Raw genomic sequence first — 13,183 nt, 5'->3', positions numbered from 1 at the left:
AGAAAATCTCTCCTTAGATATTTCAATCTCATCTGCAGGTGAAACCAAACCACTGTTCAGCTGTGTGCCTTGTCTGCATTCCTTTAGTTCATAAAGAATAACATTTATTGGATTGTGCTTTGATATGGGAAACGGCCCTGATGTGTCCTCCAGTGTGCTGGAGAATTCTGAGGCTGTGTCCTTTACCACATGCCTTTTTTATGAAGGCTCAGAGTTTGTCCTAGTTCCTGGAACTAGGAGGGCTTCTGCATGTAACTGGTTTGGTGTTTTATCTTTCAGCCACCATGTGTGTGTAAGTCAGTGTATGTAGCAAATGGGAATAATAAATAGGACTTCATGCTATATATCATTATATGTTGCTTTTATTCTTGGATTTATATTATACTTTTTAACATTGTTTTCCTTTACTATAATCTTCTCTTTCATTTTTATCAATGTAAAAATGTAGTAAGTAAAATTGTAGCAGAAATATAAAATGTCAGTAATTTTCATTGTACAGTTCATCAGTGGTAACTCTGCACCTTGTGTGTGACAGAGTTCTAGAATTTCTCATCTGTGCAGAATTAAAAGTATATATAAATTAGGGGAAAAATGAGAATCAAGACCTACTATGTAAAGGTACAGAATCCCAATGATGAATGTAATTATATTGTATACCTAGATTGTACCAATAACCTCAATAAAAAGAAAAAAAAGTATATATAAATTGAACAACTCCCTTAATCTTGTATATGGTTTTATTTAAGGCACCTCAATCCTATCTGTAATGAGATTTAGAGGAATTAATGAAGAACATGAAATAGAGTAATATTTTTAAATGACAGTAACAGTTCTAAGCTCAAAATCTGTATGAGTCTAAATCATAGAAATAATAAAATAGGAAATATGTCCGAAGTATTTGACTGTTTATCAGCTCAAATGCCTATCAACTGGTGACTGGATAAAGAAGTTTTTTTTTGTTTTGTTTTGTTTTTTGTTTTTTTTATACCGGGTATCAAATTTGGGACCTGTGTTTGCAAGGCAGGTGGCAGAAGCACTGATCTAAATCCCTGGCTCACGATGTGGTTTTTTAATAAACGGAGTACTACTCAGTCATAAAGAATGATAAACTAGAAATATTTGTGGCTAAATGGATGCACATTGAGGCTATACTCAAGTGAAATAAATAGGACACACATGTAAATACCAAATGGTTTCTCTGGTGTGAGGAATTGAAAGTGTAAATGAGTACCAAAATGTATAAAATATATGTGAAATAGGAAGAAAAGATCCAAAGAGGAAGGGGGAATAGGGGGAAAGAAAGAAGGGAAAGAAAAAAATAAGAGAAAAGAGGGAAAAAACAGAAAGAAAAAAATTTTTTATATATAGGGGTGGAGGGGTGTAAGGGAGGGAAGGGGATAGGGGAAAAAACAAGAATCAAGGTATACCATGTATAGGTACAAATTGCCAATGATAAATGTGATTATAATGTATACCTAAAATGTACCAATAAACCTAAAGAATAAATAATAGTATTTAGCTGTTTAAATATGCATCTATAAACATGACTAAGTTTACAAAGCATTATATTTATTTTTCTTTTTTATTGCACAGGTTTTGTCAGGTTTTTAGAAGGCTATTATATTGTGCTAATAACTAAAAGGAGGAAGATGGCAGATATTGGAGGCCATGCCATATATAAAATAGAAGACACAAATATGATCTATATACCCAATGATTCTGTAAGGATCACTCATCCTGATGAAGCTAGGTATGTACCAGTGCTAACTACTTATTTTTTGAACGTGGTAATTAGGAAAAGAGCAGAACTGAAGGATTATAAATGTTATATGAAAATGGCCAAATGTTGACTCAGAATTGTATAACTTTTGCTCAGGACTGTTCAAACTTTATCATAACAGTTGATTCTGGCAAGAATTAACAGTGGCTATTAAAGCCATTAAGTGTGAAGCTGTAAACATTAAATTATCTGGGTCTTTTTATTATTTAGAAAGAGGAGAAAGAATTTTATAATTTTTTTAAAATTTTAAATTGAATTTATTGGTACATTCTAGGTAGACAGTACAGTTACATTCATTACTGGGATCTTGTACCTTTACATGCCAGGTCTTGGTTCTTGTTTTTTTCCCCTTGTCCCCACCCTCCCTTCCCCCCTCCTCCCTCCCCCCCTTCAAACACTTTAATTCCATTTTTACATTTTCTCATATTTTTTTTCCTTTTCCCTTATTCCCCTTTCCCTGTCCTTCTCAGTGTCCCTACACCTTTGGTCCTTTTCCTATTTCACATTGCTAATTGTCCCATTAGGATCTTGAGTACTATTTTAGTTTTTCACACCAGAGAAACTATTCGATATTTGCATATGTGTGGCTTATTTATTTCACTTAGGAGTATATCCTCAAAATGTACACATTTAACTATGAATGAATTTACTTTCTCATATGGCTGAGTAGTATTCCATTTTATAGAAAAACCACATCTTCTTTATCCAGTTTCCAACTGATGGGCAGATGGGCTGTTTCCAAGTTTTAGCTATTACAAACTGTGCTGCTATAAACATGGGTGTGCATACATCACTGTGATATGATACTTTTAATTCTTTTGGAAAGATACACAGCAGAGGGATGGCTGGGTCAAATGGAACCTCTAATCCTAGTTCTTTGAGGTATCTCCATATTGACTTCCATAGTGGTTGCACCAGTCTGCACTCCCACCAACAATGGAGAAGGGTTCCATTCTCCCCACAACCATGCCAGCATTTGTTGTTGTGTGATTTCTTGATAGCAGCCATTCTTTGTGGGGTGACATGAAATCTCAGTGTTGTTTTCATCTGCATCTCTCGAATGACCAGTGATGTGGAACATTTTTCCATATATTTACTTGCTGCTTTTATTTCTTTGTCTGAGAAATGTCTGTTCATTTCAGATGCCCATTTTAGAATTGGGTCTTTATATTTGGGGGCTCTGGTTGTTTTGAGTTCTTTATATATTTTAGATAATAGTCCTTTGAGGAGCAGCTGGTAAAAAGTTTTTCCCACATTGTAGGTTGTCTCTTAGTTCTGTTGATGGTTTCTTTTGCAGTGCAGAAGCTTTTTAATAAGATGAAATCCCAGTTGTTGATTCTTTCTGCTAGTTCCCGTGCTACTGAGGATTTGTTCATAAAGTGTTTTCCTATGCCAATGTCTTCCAGAGTTCTGCCCAACTTATCTTCCAGCAAGTTTAGTGTTTTTGTTTTTACATTTAGATCTTTAATCCACTTGGATTTTAATTTAGTGCATGGTGAAAGATAAGAGTCTAGTTTTAATCTTTGGCAGGTTGAGATCCAGTTCTTCCAATACCATTTATTAAAGAGGCTGTCTTTCCTCCAGTGGCAACTGTCAGCTCCTTTGTCAAAGATGAGGTAGCTGAGTGCATCTGGAGTTTTTTTGTGTCTTCCAATCTGTCCCACTGATCCTCAGGTCTGTTTCTTTGCCAATACCATGCTGTTTTTATCACAGTGGCTTTGTAGTATAGTTTCAAATAGGGAATTGTTATACCCGCTGCATGTGTCTGTTGCCTAGGATGGCTTTTGCTATTCTAGGTCTCTTATGGTTCCAAATGAATTTTTGGATTCTTCTTTCTAGTTCTGTGAAGTATAGTGTTGGGATTTCAATTGATATTGCATTGAATCTGTATAGTATTTCTGGTAGTATGGCCATTTTTCACTATGTTGATTCTTCCTACCCAGGAGCAGGGGAGATCTTTCCATTTTTTTATATCCTCCTCCATCTCTTTTTTCAGAGTGCTATAGTTTTCAGTGTAGAGGTCTTTTGCTTCTTTTGTTAGATTGATTCCCAGATACTTCATTTTTTTGGGTGCTGTTGTGAAAGGAATTGTTTCTCCAATTTCTTTCTCAGTGAGTCTGTTGTTTGTGTACAAGAAGGCTATTGATTTTGGGGTGTTGACCTTGTATCCAGCTACTCTGCTAAAAGTTTCAATTAAGTCAAGAAGTCTTTTGGTGGAGATTTTTGGGTCTTCAATGTAGAGTATCACATCATTAGCAAATAATGACAGTTTCACTTCTTCTTTCCTATCTTTATTGCTTTAATTTCTTTATCGTCTAATTGCTATAGCTAATGTTTCTAGAACTATTTTGAAGAAGAGTGGTGATAGTGGGCATCCTTGTCTTGTTCCTGATTTTAATGTGAAGGTTTTCAATTTTGGGCCATTTAATATGATGTTGGCTGTTGGTTTTTCATAGATAGCCTTTATTAAGTTAAGACATAGACCATCTATTCCAATTTTTTGCAGAGTTGTTATCATGAATGGGTGTTGAATTTTGTCAAATGCTTTTTCTGCATCTATCGAGAGGATCATGTGGTTCTTGTCCTTGACTTTGTTAATATAGTGTATTATGTTTATTGATTTACATATGCTGAACCATCCTTGCATCCCTGGAATAAATCTGACTTGGTCAGGATGTATGATCTTCTTGATGATCCTCTGTATTCTGTTTGCTAGTATCTTATTGAGGATTTTTGCATCTATATTCATTAAGGAGATTGGCCTGTAGTTCTCTTTTTTAGTTACATCTTTCCCAGGTTTGGGAATCAAAGTGATATTTGCTTCCAGGAATGAATTTGGAAGTATTGCTTCTCTTTCAATTTCATTGGAAAGTCTGAAGAGTAATGGCAGTAGATCTTCTTCTCTAAATGTCTTGTAAAATTCAGCAGTGAATCCATCAGGACCTGAGCTTTTCTGTGTTGGTAAGTTTTTAATTACATTTTCAATTTCACTGATTGTGATTGGGGTGTTTAAAATGTTTTTATCTTCTTTGTTGCACTTTGGTAATTCATTAGTATCTAGAAATCTGTCCATTTCTTCTGTGTTTTCCATTTTATTAGAGTACAGGTTCTCATAGTATGTATTAATGATCCTCTGCATTTCTGTTGGATCTGTTGTGACTTCGCCTTTTTCATTCCTGATTGCATGAATGTGAGCCTTTTCTTTCCTTTTTTTGATAAGGTTTGCTAAGGGTTTATCAGTTTTATTTATTCTTTCAAAAAACCAACTCTTCGATTCATTTATTTTTTGTATTGTTTACTTAGTTTCCATTGCATTGATTTCTGCTCTAATCTTTATAATTTCCTCTCTTGTTCGAGCTTTGAGTTTTTCTTGCCTTGCTTTTCCAGGAGTCTAAGAGTCATCGTTAGGTTGTTTATTTGAGCTTGCTCTGTTTTCCTAATGTGGGCATTCAGTGCTATGAATTTTCCACGTAGAACTGCTTTCATTGTGTCCCATAGATTCCTGTATGTTGTATTGGCATTTTCGTTTATTTGTAAAAGCTGTCTGATTTCTTCTTTAATTTCCTCTGTGATCCATTGATTGTTCAGGAGAGTGTTGTTCAATTTCCATGTGTTTGTGAAGTTCCTACGGTTTCTTATGCTATTGATCTCAAGCTTTACTGCACTGTATCTGAAAATATACAGGGGAATAACTTCAATTCTTTTGCACTTATTCAAACCTGTTTTGTGAGCTGGTATGTGATCTATCTTGGAGAATGATCCATGTCCTGCTGAAAAGAATGTATATTCTGATTTTGTGGGGTGGAACACTCTATAGACATCTAATAAGTCCATACGTTCAGAAGCTTGGTTCAGTTCTAGTATTTCATTGTTGATTTTTTGCCTAGATGATCTGTCTATTTGTGATAGTTGGATATTCAGATCCCCCACTACAATTGTATTAGTGGTTATTTGGTTTTGCATGTTACTTAATATTTGTTTTATATAGTTGGGGGCATTTATATTTGGTGCATATACGTTTATGATTGTCATTTCTTCCTCTTGGATTGTTCCCTTTACAAGGATGTAGTGGCCTTCTTTGTTTCTCTTAATCAGAATTTGGTTTGAAGTTTGCTTTGTCTGTGAATAAAATTGCTACCCCTGCTTTTTTCTGGGCTCCTGTTGCGTGGAGAATTGTTTTGCATCCTTTTACTTTCAGTCTGTGGGCTTCTTTTTGCACTAGGTGTGTTTCTTGTATACAACGTATTGTTGGATTTTGCTTCTTAATCCATTCTGCCAGTCTATTTCTCTTGATTGGTGAATTGAGGCCATTGACATTGATGGTTATAACTGATATGTACTGACTTATTATTATCATATTTTGTCCTTTTTTTGACTCTTTTTATTTTTTGTCTTCTCCTTTTAGTTTTTTGCCTTGCCTATTTGATTTGCTCTGTTGGGCCTCCTGGTGTTGTGACCTTTGTTGTCATTTTCTAGGATATTGTTTAGAATTCTTTGTAGTGCTGGTTTAGTATTCATGTAGTTTCTCAGGTGGTCTTTGTCATGGAAGTGTCTTATTTCCCCATCTATTTTGAAAGAGAGATTTGCTGGATACATCAGTCTAGGTTGGAGGTTGTTCTCTTTTAGTACTTGAAATACCTCACTCCAGGCTCTCCTTGACCTGAGGGTTTGTGTTGAAAGGTCTGCTGTGATTCTGATGGGCTTTCCTTTATATGTGATTTGTTTCTTTTCTCTTACTGCTTGTAGTATTTTGTTCTTCTGTTGGGTTTCTGGGATCTTGATTATTATATGTCTAGGTATAGATTTTTTTTTTATTGTAGCTAGTTGGGGTCCTATATGCCTCAGTAATCTGAATGTCAAATTCTTCCCCTCTCTTTGGGAAGTTTTCTGTCATTAATTCTGTGAACAGCTTTTTTAAGTCAGTTGTCTTTTCTCCTGCTACTTCATGAATTCCTTCCTGTGAGTCTTATGTTATTCTTCTTTGCATCATCTAGGAATTGTTGGATCGATTTCTCATGATCCCTTACTGTTTTTAAGATATCTCTCTTTTCATGGTCACTGACTGAAAACTTATCTTCTATATCTGAGAGTCTATCTTTGCATTCTTTTATTCTGTTGTGTGCACTTTCTATGGAGTGTTTAATCTCCTGGATATCTGTTTGAATCTGTTTAATGCATTCCATTTCTTTCCTATGTTGGGCGTTTATTGTTTCCATTTCTTTCTTATGCTGGTCCTTCATGGCTTCTTTCATGGTCCTGAGCTCATCTATTTTTTTGTCAATTTTTGCTCTAGAGTCTCGAATCACGACTTCCATTTTGCTCACTATCTCTATGGTTATCTGGGAAATTATTTCTGTTTTGAATTTTTCTAGAACCTGATTGATCTGTTTTGTTACTTCCTGTGCTTTGAGTTCAGGGTGTCCTGGTGGTTCACTGTTGGCCTTTTCATCCTCATTTGCCCTAGTGTTTGCCATTTGTGAACTGGAAATCTGTCCTTGTGTCTTGCTCAAGTGTTTTCTCCTTTTCGTTTTTGTTGTCGGACTGTCCTTGGTTTAATCTCTGGGTTATCACCCAAATCTTCCTGATATAGTTGCGCCCTAGCTTCCGTGTCTCTAACGACCCACAGACATTCTTATCTTCATAACATCAGAGAAAACAGCTCATCAAATCAACCACAATGCTTTATCCCAACTGATGCAATCAGCAACACATTAAGATCAAGCACAACTTGGACACTGACCACCTGTGGTAGTCACTAGTCTGTCACCCTTAAATCATTTGAATTAAATTGAAATCAAGAAGTAGTCCAGAACATGTCTATAGTGAACAAAATTTCAGTATGGTGTATTTACCATTTAATGGCTCAGACAGAGTGATGTTGCAAGACCCCTGGTCTCAGTTAGCTGATGGCTGAACCCCATGACGCTGACTGACCTCAGGCTGCAAGGCCCAGATTGAGTTCCCCAACCTTCTGAATGGTTGAACTCCACAATGTTCTATCACAGGTTTCCCACGCCCTTTCTTTAAAGATGTTCAAAGTTAGGAATTCAGAAAAATACCCTTGATGCCCACCTCTGCCTCTGAAGAGTGGGTCCAAAGACTGGCACAGTCAGGAGGTCTGAGAGTGCGGGGCGGGGCTTATGGGGGTTCAGGGGCGCTTGCGCGGCTACCTTCCCGGCGCTTGAACGATGGCGGCTGGATCAGGAGAAGGCGTGGCTCCCCTTCCTGCAATAGATCAGTGCCCAGGCTACCTCCCCATGCTTGAGCGATGGTGGCTGGATCAGGAGCAGACGTGGCTCTCCTTCCCGCGATGTATTGGGGCCCAGGCTACCTCCCGGCGCTTGAGCGATGGAAGCGGTGTTGGAAGAAGGCGTGGCTCTCCTTCCTGCCAGTAGATCGGGGTGCAGGCTATCTCCCCATGCTTGAGCGATGGCGACTGGGTCAGGAGCAGATGTGGCTCTCCTTCCCGCGGTGGATTGGGGCCCAGGCTACCTCCCGGCGCTTGAGCGAGGGCAGCGGGGTTGGGAGAAGGTGTGGCTCTCCTTCCCACGGTAGACCGGGGCCTAGGCTACCTCCCCACACTTGAGCGATGGCAGCAGGGTTGGGAGAAGGTGTGGCTCTCCTTCCTGGGGTAGATCAGTGCTCAGGCTACCTCCCCACGCTTGAGCGATGTTGGCTGGGTCGGGAGCACGTGTGGCTCTCCTTCCCACGGTGGATCGGGGGCCAGGCTCATCGGAAAACTTTTAACACACTCATGAAACTATATAATCCAATAATTCATTTAAGGAAGAATATTTAATAAAATATTAGGAATAAGATGAAGTACAATTAAACATTTAATATATAAGGACAAGTAGAGATTATTTCTGTAGTACATGGTCATGTCAGCATTAGAAAGTTTACTAAAGCAATTAACTATGTGAAAATGTTGGCAAAAGTCATGATCATCTCATTTCCAGAAAATATATTTGACAGAATTCAGTATCCATTGACGATCAAGTCTTGTTCATGAACTAAGAATTTAAGCAAATGTTATTTATTAAAGAACTGTCCACATTGTAGGTTGTCTCTTAGTTTATTTTGCAGTGCAGAAGCTTTTTAATAAGATGAGATCCCAGTTGTTGATTATTTCTTCTAGTTCCCATGCTACTGAGAATTTGTTCATAAAGTCTTTTCCTATGCCAATGTCTTCAAGAGTTTTGTCTAACTTATCTTCCAGCAAGTTTAGTGTTTCTGTTTTAATATTTAGATCTTTAATCCACTTGTATTTTAATTTAGTGCATGGTGAAAGATAAGTGTCTAGTTTTAATCTTTGGCAGATTGAGATCCAGTTTTTCCAACACCATTTATTAAAGAGGCTGTCTTTCCTCCAGTGAGGATGGTCAGCTCCTTTGTCAAAGATGAGATAGCTGAGTACATTTGGAGTTGTTTTTGTGTCTTCCAGTCTGTTCCATTGATCCTCAGGTCTGTTTCTTTGCCAGTACCATGCTATTTTTATCACAGTGGCTTTGTAGTATAGTTTCAAATAGAGAATTGTTATACCCGCTGCTGTGTGTCTGTTGCCTAGGATGGCTTTTGCTATTCTAGGTCTCTTATGGTTCCTCAGACAAAGGACTATTACCTAGAATATATAAAGAACTCAAAACAATCAGCCTCCCCAAATATAAAGGTCCAATTCATAAATGGGCATCTGAAATGAACAGACATTTCTCAGACAAAGAAGTAAAAGCAGCAAGTAAATATAAGAAAAAATGTTCCACAGAGAGATGCAAATGAAAACAACACTGTGATTCTACCTCACCCCACAAAGAATGGCTGCTATCAAGAAATCACACAATAACAAATGTTGGCGGGGTTGTGGGGAGAAAGGAACCCTTCTCCATTGTTGGTGGGAGTGCAGACTGGTGCAACCACTATGGAAATCAATATGGAGATACCTCAAAAGAGCTGGGACTAGAGGTTCCATTTGACCCAGCCATCCTTCTGCTGAGTATCTTTCCAAAAGAATTAAAAGAATCATATCACAATGATATATGTGTACCTATGTTTATAGCAGCACAGTTTGTAATAGCTAAAACTTGTAAACAGCCCATTTGTCCATCAGTTGGAAACTGGATAAAGATGTGGTTTCTCTATAAAATGGAATACTACTCAGCCATAAAGAATAAGAAATTAGATTCATTCACAGGAAAATGGATACATTTTGAGGATATTCTTCTAAGTGAAATAAATAAATCACACGTGTAAATACCAAATAGCTTCTCTGGTGTGAATAAACTGTAATAATACATAAGATCCTAATAAGATTATTGACATCGTGAAATGGGAAGAAAGGGGCTAAAGGTGTAGGGAAAATGGGAAGTGTAGGGGAACAGTAATAAGGGAGAGGAAAAAATATGAGAAAATGAAAAAAATGTAAATAAAGTGTTTGTAAATGGGGAGGGGAGAAGGGGGTGAAGGGAGGGCAGGGACAAGGGGAAAAAATGAGAACCAAGACCTGTCATGTAAAGATACAAAATCCCAATGATGAATGTAAGTGTACTGTATACCTAAAATGTACCAATTAACTCAATTTTTAAAAAAGCTAATCTTATAAATTCTTTAAAAAAAAAGAACTATCCAGAATTATTCTTAGAAGTGAAAATTTTAAAACATTGCCAGTTATTAAAGAGTAATAGAGACATCTGCCATCCCATCCAATATTCAACTTTATATTGAAGGCTAGCTGATGCAGTAAGGCTATAAAATAAAACATAAAGTTTGAAAAGAGGCAACCATTATCATTATACAAACAGCATGATTTTCTACTTGGAAAACCTAGGAATATATACAAGTTCTCAGAATTAATGATAATTGAACAATGTGACCAAAGATAAAGTATCAGCATGTAAAAACCAGTAATATTTCTACATGTAGGCTATAACCAACTAGAGAGTTTAATAATGACACCATTTATGATAGTGCAAAGACCACAAAGCACCTAGGAATGTATATAACACAAGTTACACACAACCTTGTAGAGAAAATTTACAACATTACTAAAAGATATTTAAAATCCCTAAATAAATGAAAAGATAGCCCTTTGGTCATGAATGAGAAGACTTATAGAGGCCAGTTTTCTCAAAAGATAATATACTAAAATCCAGATTCTAAAGAGTCAAACTTATTTTTAAATTTATATAGAAAATCAAAGATTTAGCTGTTACAAACTGTGTCATTACAAACATGGGTGCACATATATCAGTGATATGATGCTTTTAATTCTTTTGGAATGATACTCAGAGGTGTCAAATGGGACCTCTAATCCTAGATTTTTTGACGAAACTCTACACTGATTTCTACAGCAAGTTGCACCAGTTTACCCTCCCACCAGCAGTGGAGAAGGATTCCTTTTTCCCTACAGCCTCTTCAGCATTTGTTTTTGGTTGATTTCTTGATAAGAGGTATTCTTTCTGGGGTGACATGGAATCTCAGCATTGTTTTAATTTGCATCTCTTGAGTGACCAGTGATGTTGAACATCTTTTAATGTATTTATTTGCCTTGCAAGTGCAAGGTCCCGAGTTCGATCCCTGGTATCAAAAATAAACAAAACCTCCCACTGTATTTGCCATTTCTACTTCTTCATCTGAAAAGTGGGTGTTCAATTCAGATGCCCATTTTTGGATTGGTTCTTTAAATTTAGGAGATCTGGGTTTTTTTTTTTCAATTCTTTGTATGTTCTAGATATTAGTTCTATATCTGAGGAACCACCAGCTAAAATGTTTTTCCACTCTGTGGGTTGTCATTCAACTCTGTTGGTCATTTCTTTTGCTGTGCAAAAGCTTTTTAATAAGTGAGGTTTCAGTTACTGATTCTTTGTATTATTTCCTGTGCTATAAGGGTTTTGTTCATAAAGTCTTTGCCTCAAGCATTCTACCCGTTCTCGTTTTCAGCAGATTAGTGTTTCTGATTTTAATATTTAGATCTTTGATTCATTGTGATTTTAGTGTATTGAGTGGAGAGAGACGTGGATCTAGTTTTAGTCTTTAGCATGTGAAAAACCGGTTTTTCTGGCACCATTTGTTAAAAAGGATATCTTGGGCCGGGGATTTAGCTCAGCGGTTCGGTGGCCTACCTTGCAAGCACAAGGACCCAGGTTCAATCCCCAGTACCAAAAAAATAAAATAAAAAAAGGATGTCTTTCTTCCAGTGAAGGTGTTTGGCCCCTTTGTCAAAGATAAGGTGGCTGGCTGAATGTGTTTGGGATTGTTTCTGTATCTTTTGATCTGTTCCACTGATCGTTAGGTCTGTATTTTTGCCAGTACCATGCTATTTTTATCACAGTAGTATAATTTCAAGTCAGGGATTGTAATTTGCCTTGCTTTACCTGTTTCCCAAGGTTATTTTTGCTATTCTTTGTCTCTTCTAATTCCAAATAACTTTTACAAATGATTTCTCTAATTCTGTGAGGTATGGTAATGATATTTTGATTGGAATTGCATTAAATCTGTATAACAATTTTGAGAGTATGACCATTTTCACTGTGTTGGTTTTTCCTACCAAATGAGCAAGGGATATCTTTCCATTTTTGGATATCTTTTTCAATTTCCTTTTTCAGAGTACTGTCATTTTCAATGTAAAGTTCTTTTTATTTCCTTTGTGAGATTGATTCTTAAGTACTTCATTTTTTTTTGATGTTATTGTGAAAAGTACTGTTTGCCTAATTTCTCTTTGTTGAGTCTGTTATTTGTGGCTATTGTGGAAGGCTATTGATTTTTGAGTGTTCACTGTGTATCCAACTACTCTACTGAATTTGATTATTAAATCTCGAAGTCTCTTGATGGAGTTCTTGGAGTCTTCTGTGTAGAGTATCTTGTCACCTGCAAATAATGATAATTTAACTTCTTTCTTTCCTGTCCATATTTCTTTTATTTCTTTCCCTTCTCTAATTTCTCTTACTCATGTTTCAAGAACTGTTGAATAAGAGTTGTGACAATAAATATCCATTGTCTTGTTCATGATTTTAGAGTAAAAGCTTTCAGGTTTTGACCATTTAGTATTATTATATTGGCTGTTGGTTTGCCATAGGTGACTTTTATCAAATTGATATAATGATCATCAATTCCAATTCACTGTAGGGATTTTTTGATGAATGGGTGTTAGACTTTGTCAAATGCCTTTTCTGTGTCTGTTGAGATGGTTGCGTGGTTTTTGTCCTTGGTTCTGATAATGTTGTATTCATTCATTCATTGACTCATTTGTTTGCATATGTTGAACTGTCCCTGCATCCCTGGGTCGAATCCTGCATGGTCATGGTATATAATTTTTTGGATGATTTTTGTATTTGCCAGTATCTTACTGAGAAATTTTGCATCTATTTTCATTAAGGATATTGGCTTATAGTCCTTTTTTTTTTTTTTTTT

The 13,183-nt window shown here is 36.6% G+C and overlaps 1 protein-coding gene across 2 annotated transcripts in view; it reads left to right on the top strand.

Moving 5' to 3' along the window:
- Positions 1–13,183, top strand: part of Fig4 (FIG4 phosphoinositide 5-phosphatase) — an 87,960-nt gene that overhangs the window by 13,886 nt on the left and 60,891 nt on the right. For both annotated transcript variants that reach the window (XM_033763418.1, XM_010630820.3), the window contains exon 4: positions 1,594–1,750. In XM_033763418.1, coding sequence (XP_033619309.1) covers positions 1,594–1,750 — 157 coding nt within the window. The remainder of the gene's footprint in view (positions 1–1,593; positions 1,751–13,183) is intronic.

The sequence above is a fragment of the Fukomys damarensis genome, unplaced genomic scaffold (assembly GCF_012274545.1).
Source record: "Fukomys damarensis isolate Sample0158 unplaced genomic scaffold, DMR_v1.0_HiC HiC_scaffold_14, whole genome shotgun sequence".
Lineage (NCBI taxonomy): Eukaryota > Metazoa > Chordata > Mammalia > Rodentia > Bathyergidae > Fukomys > Fukomys damarensis.
This window is presented reverse-complemented; position numbering and strand designations above follow the sequence as displayed.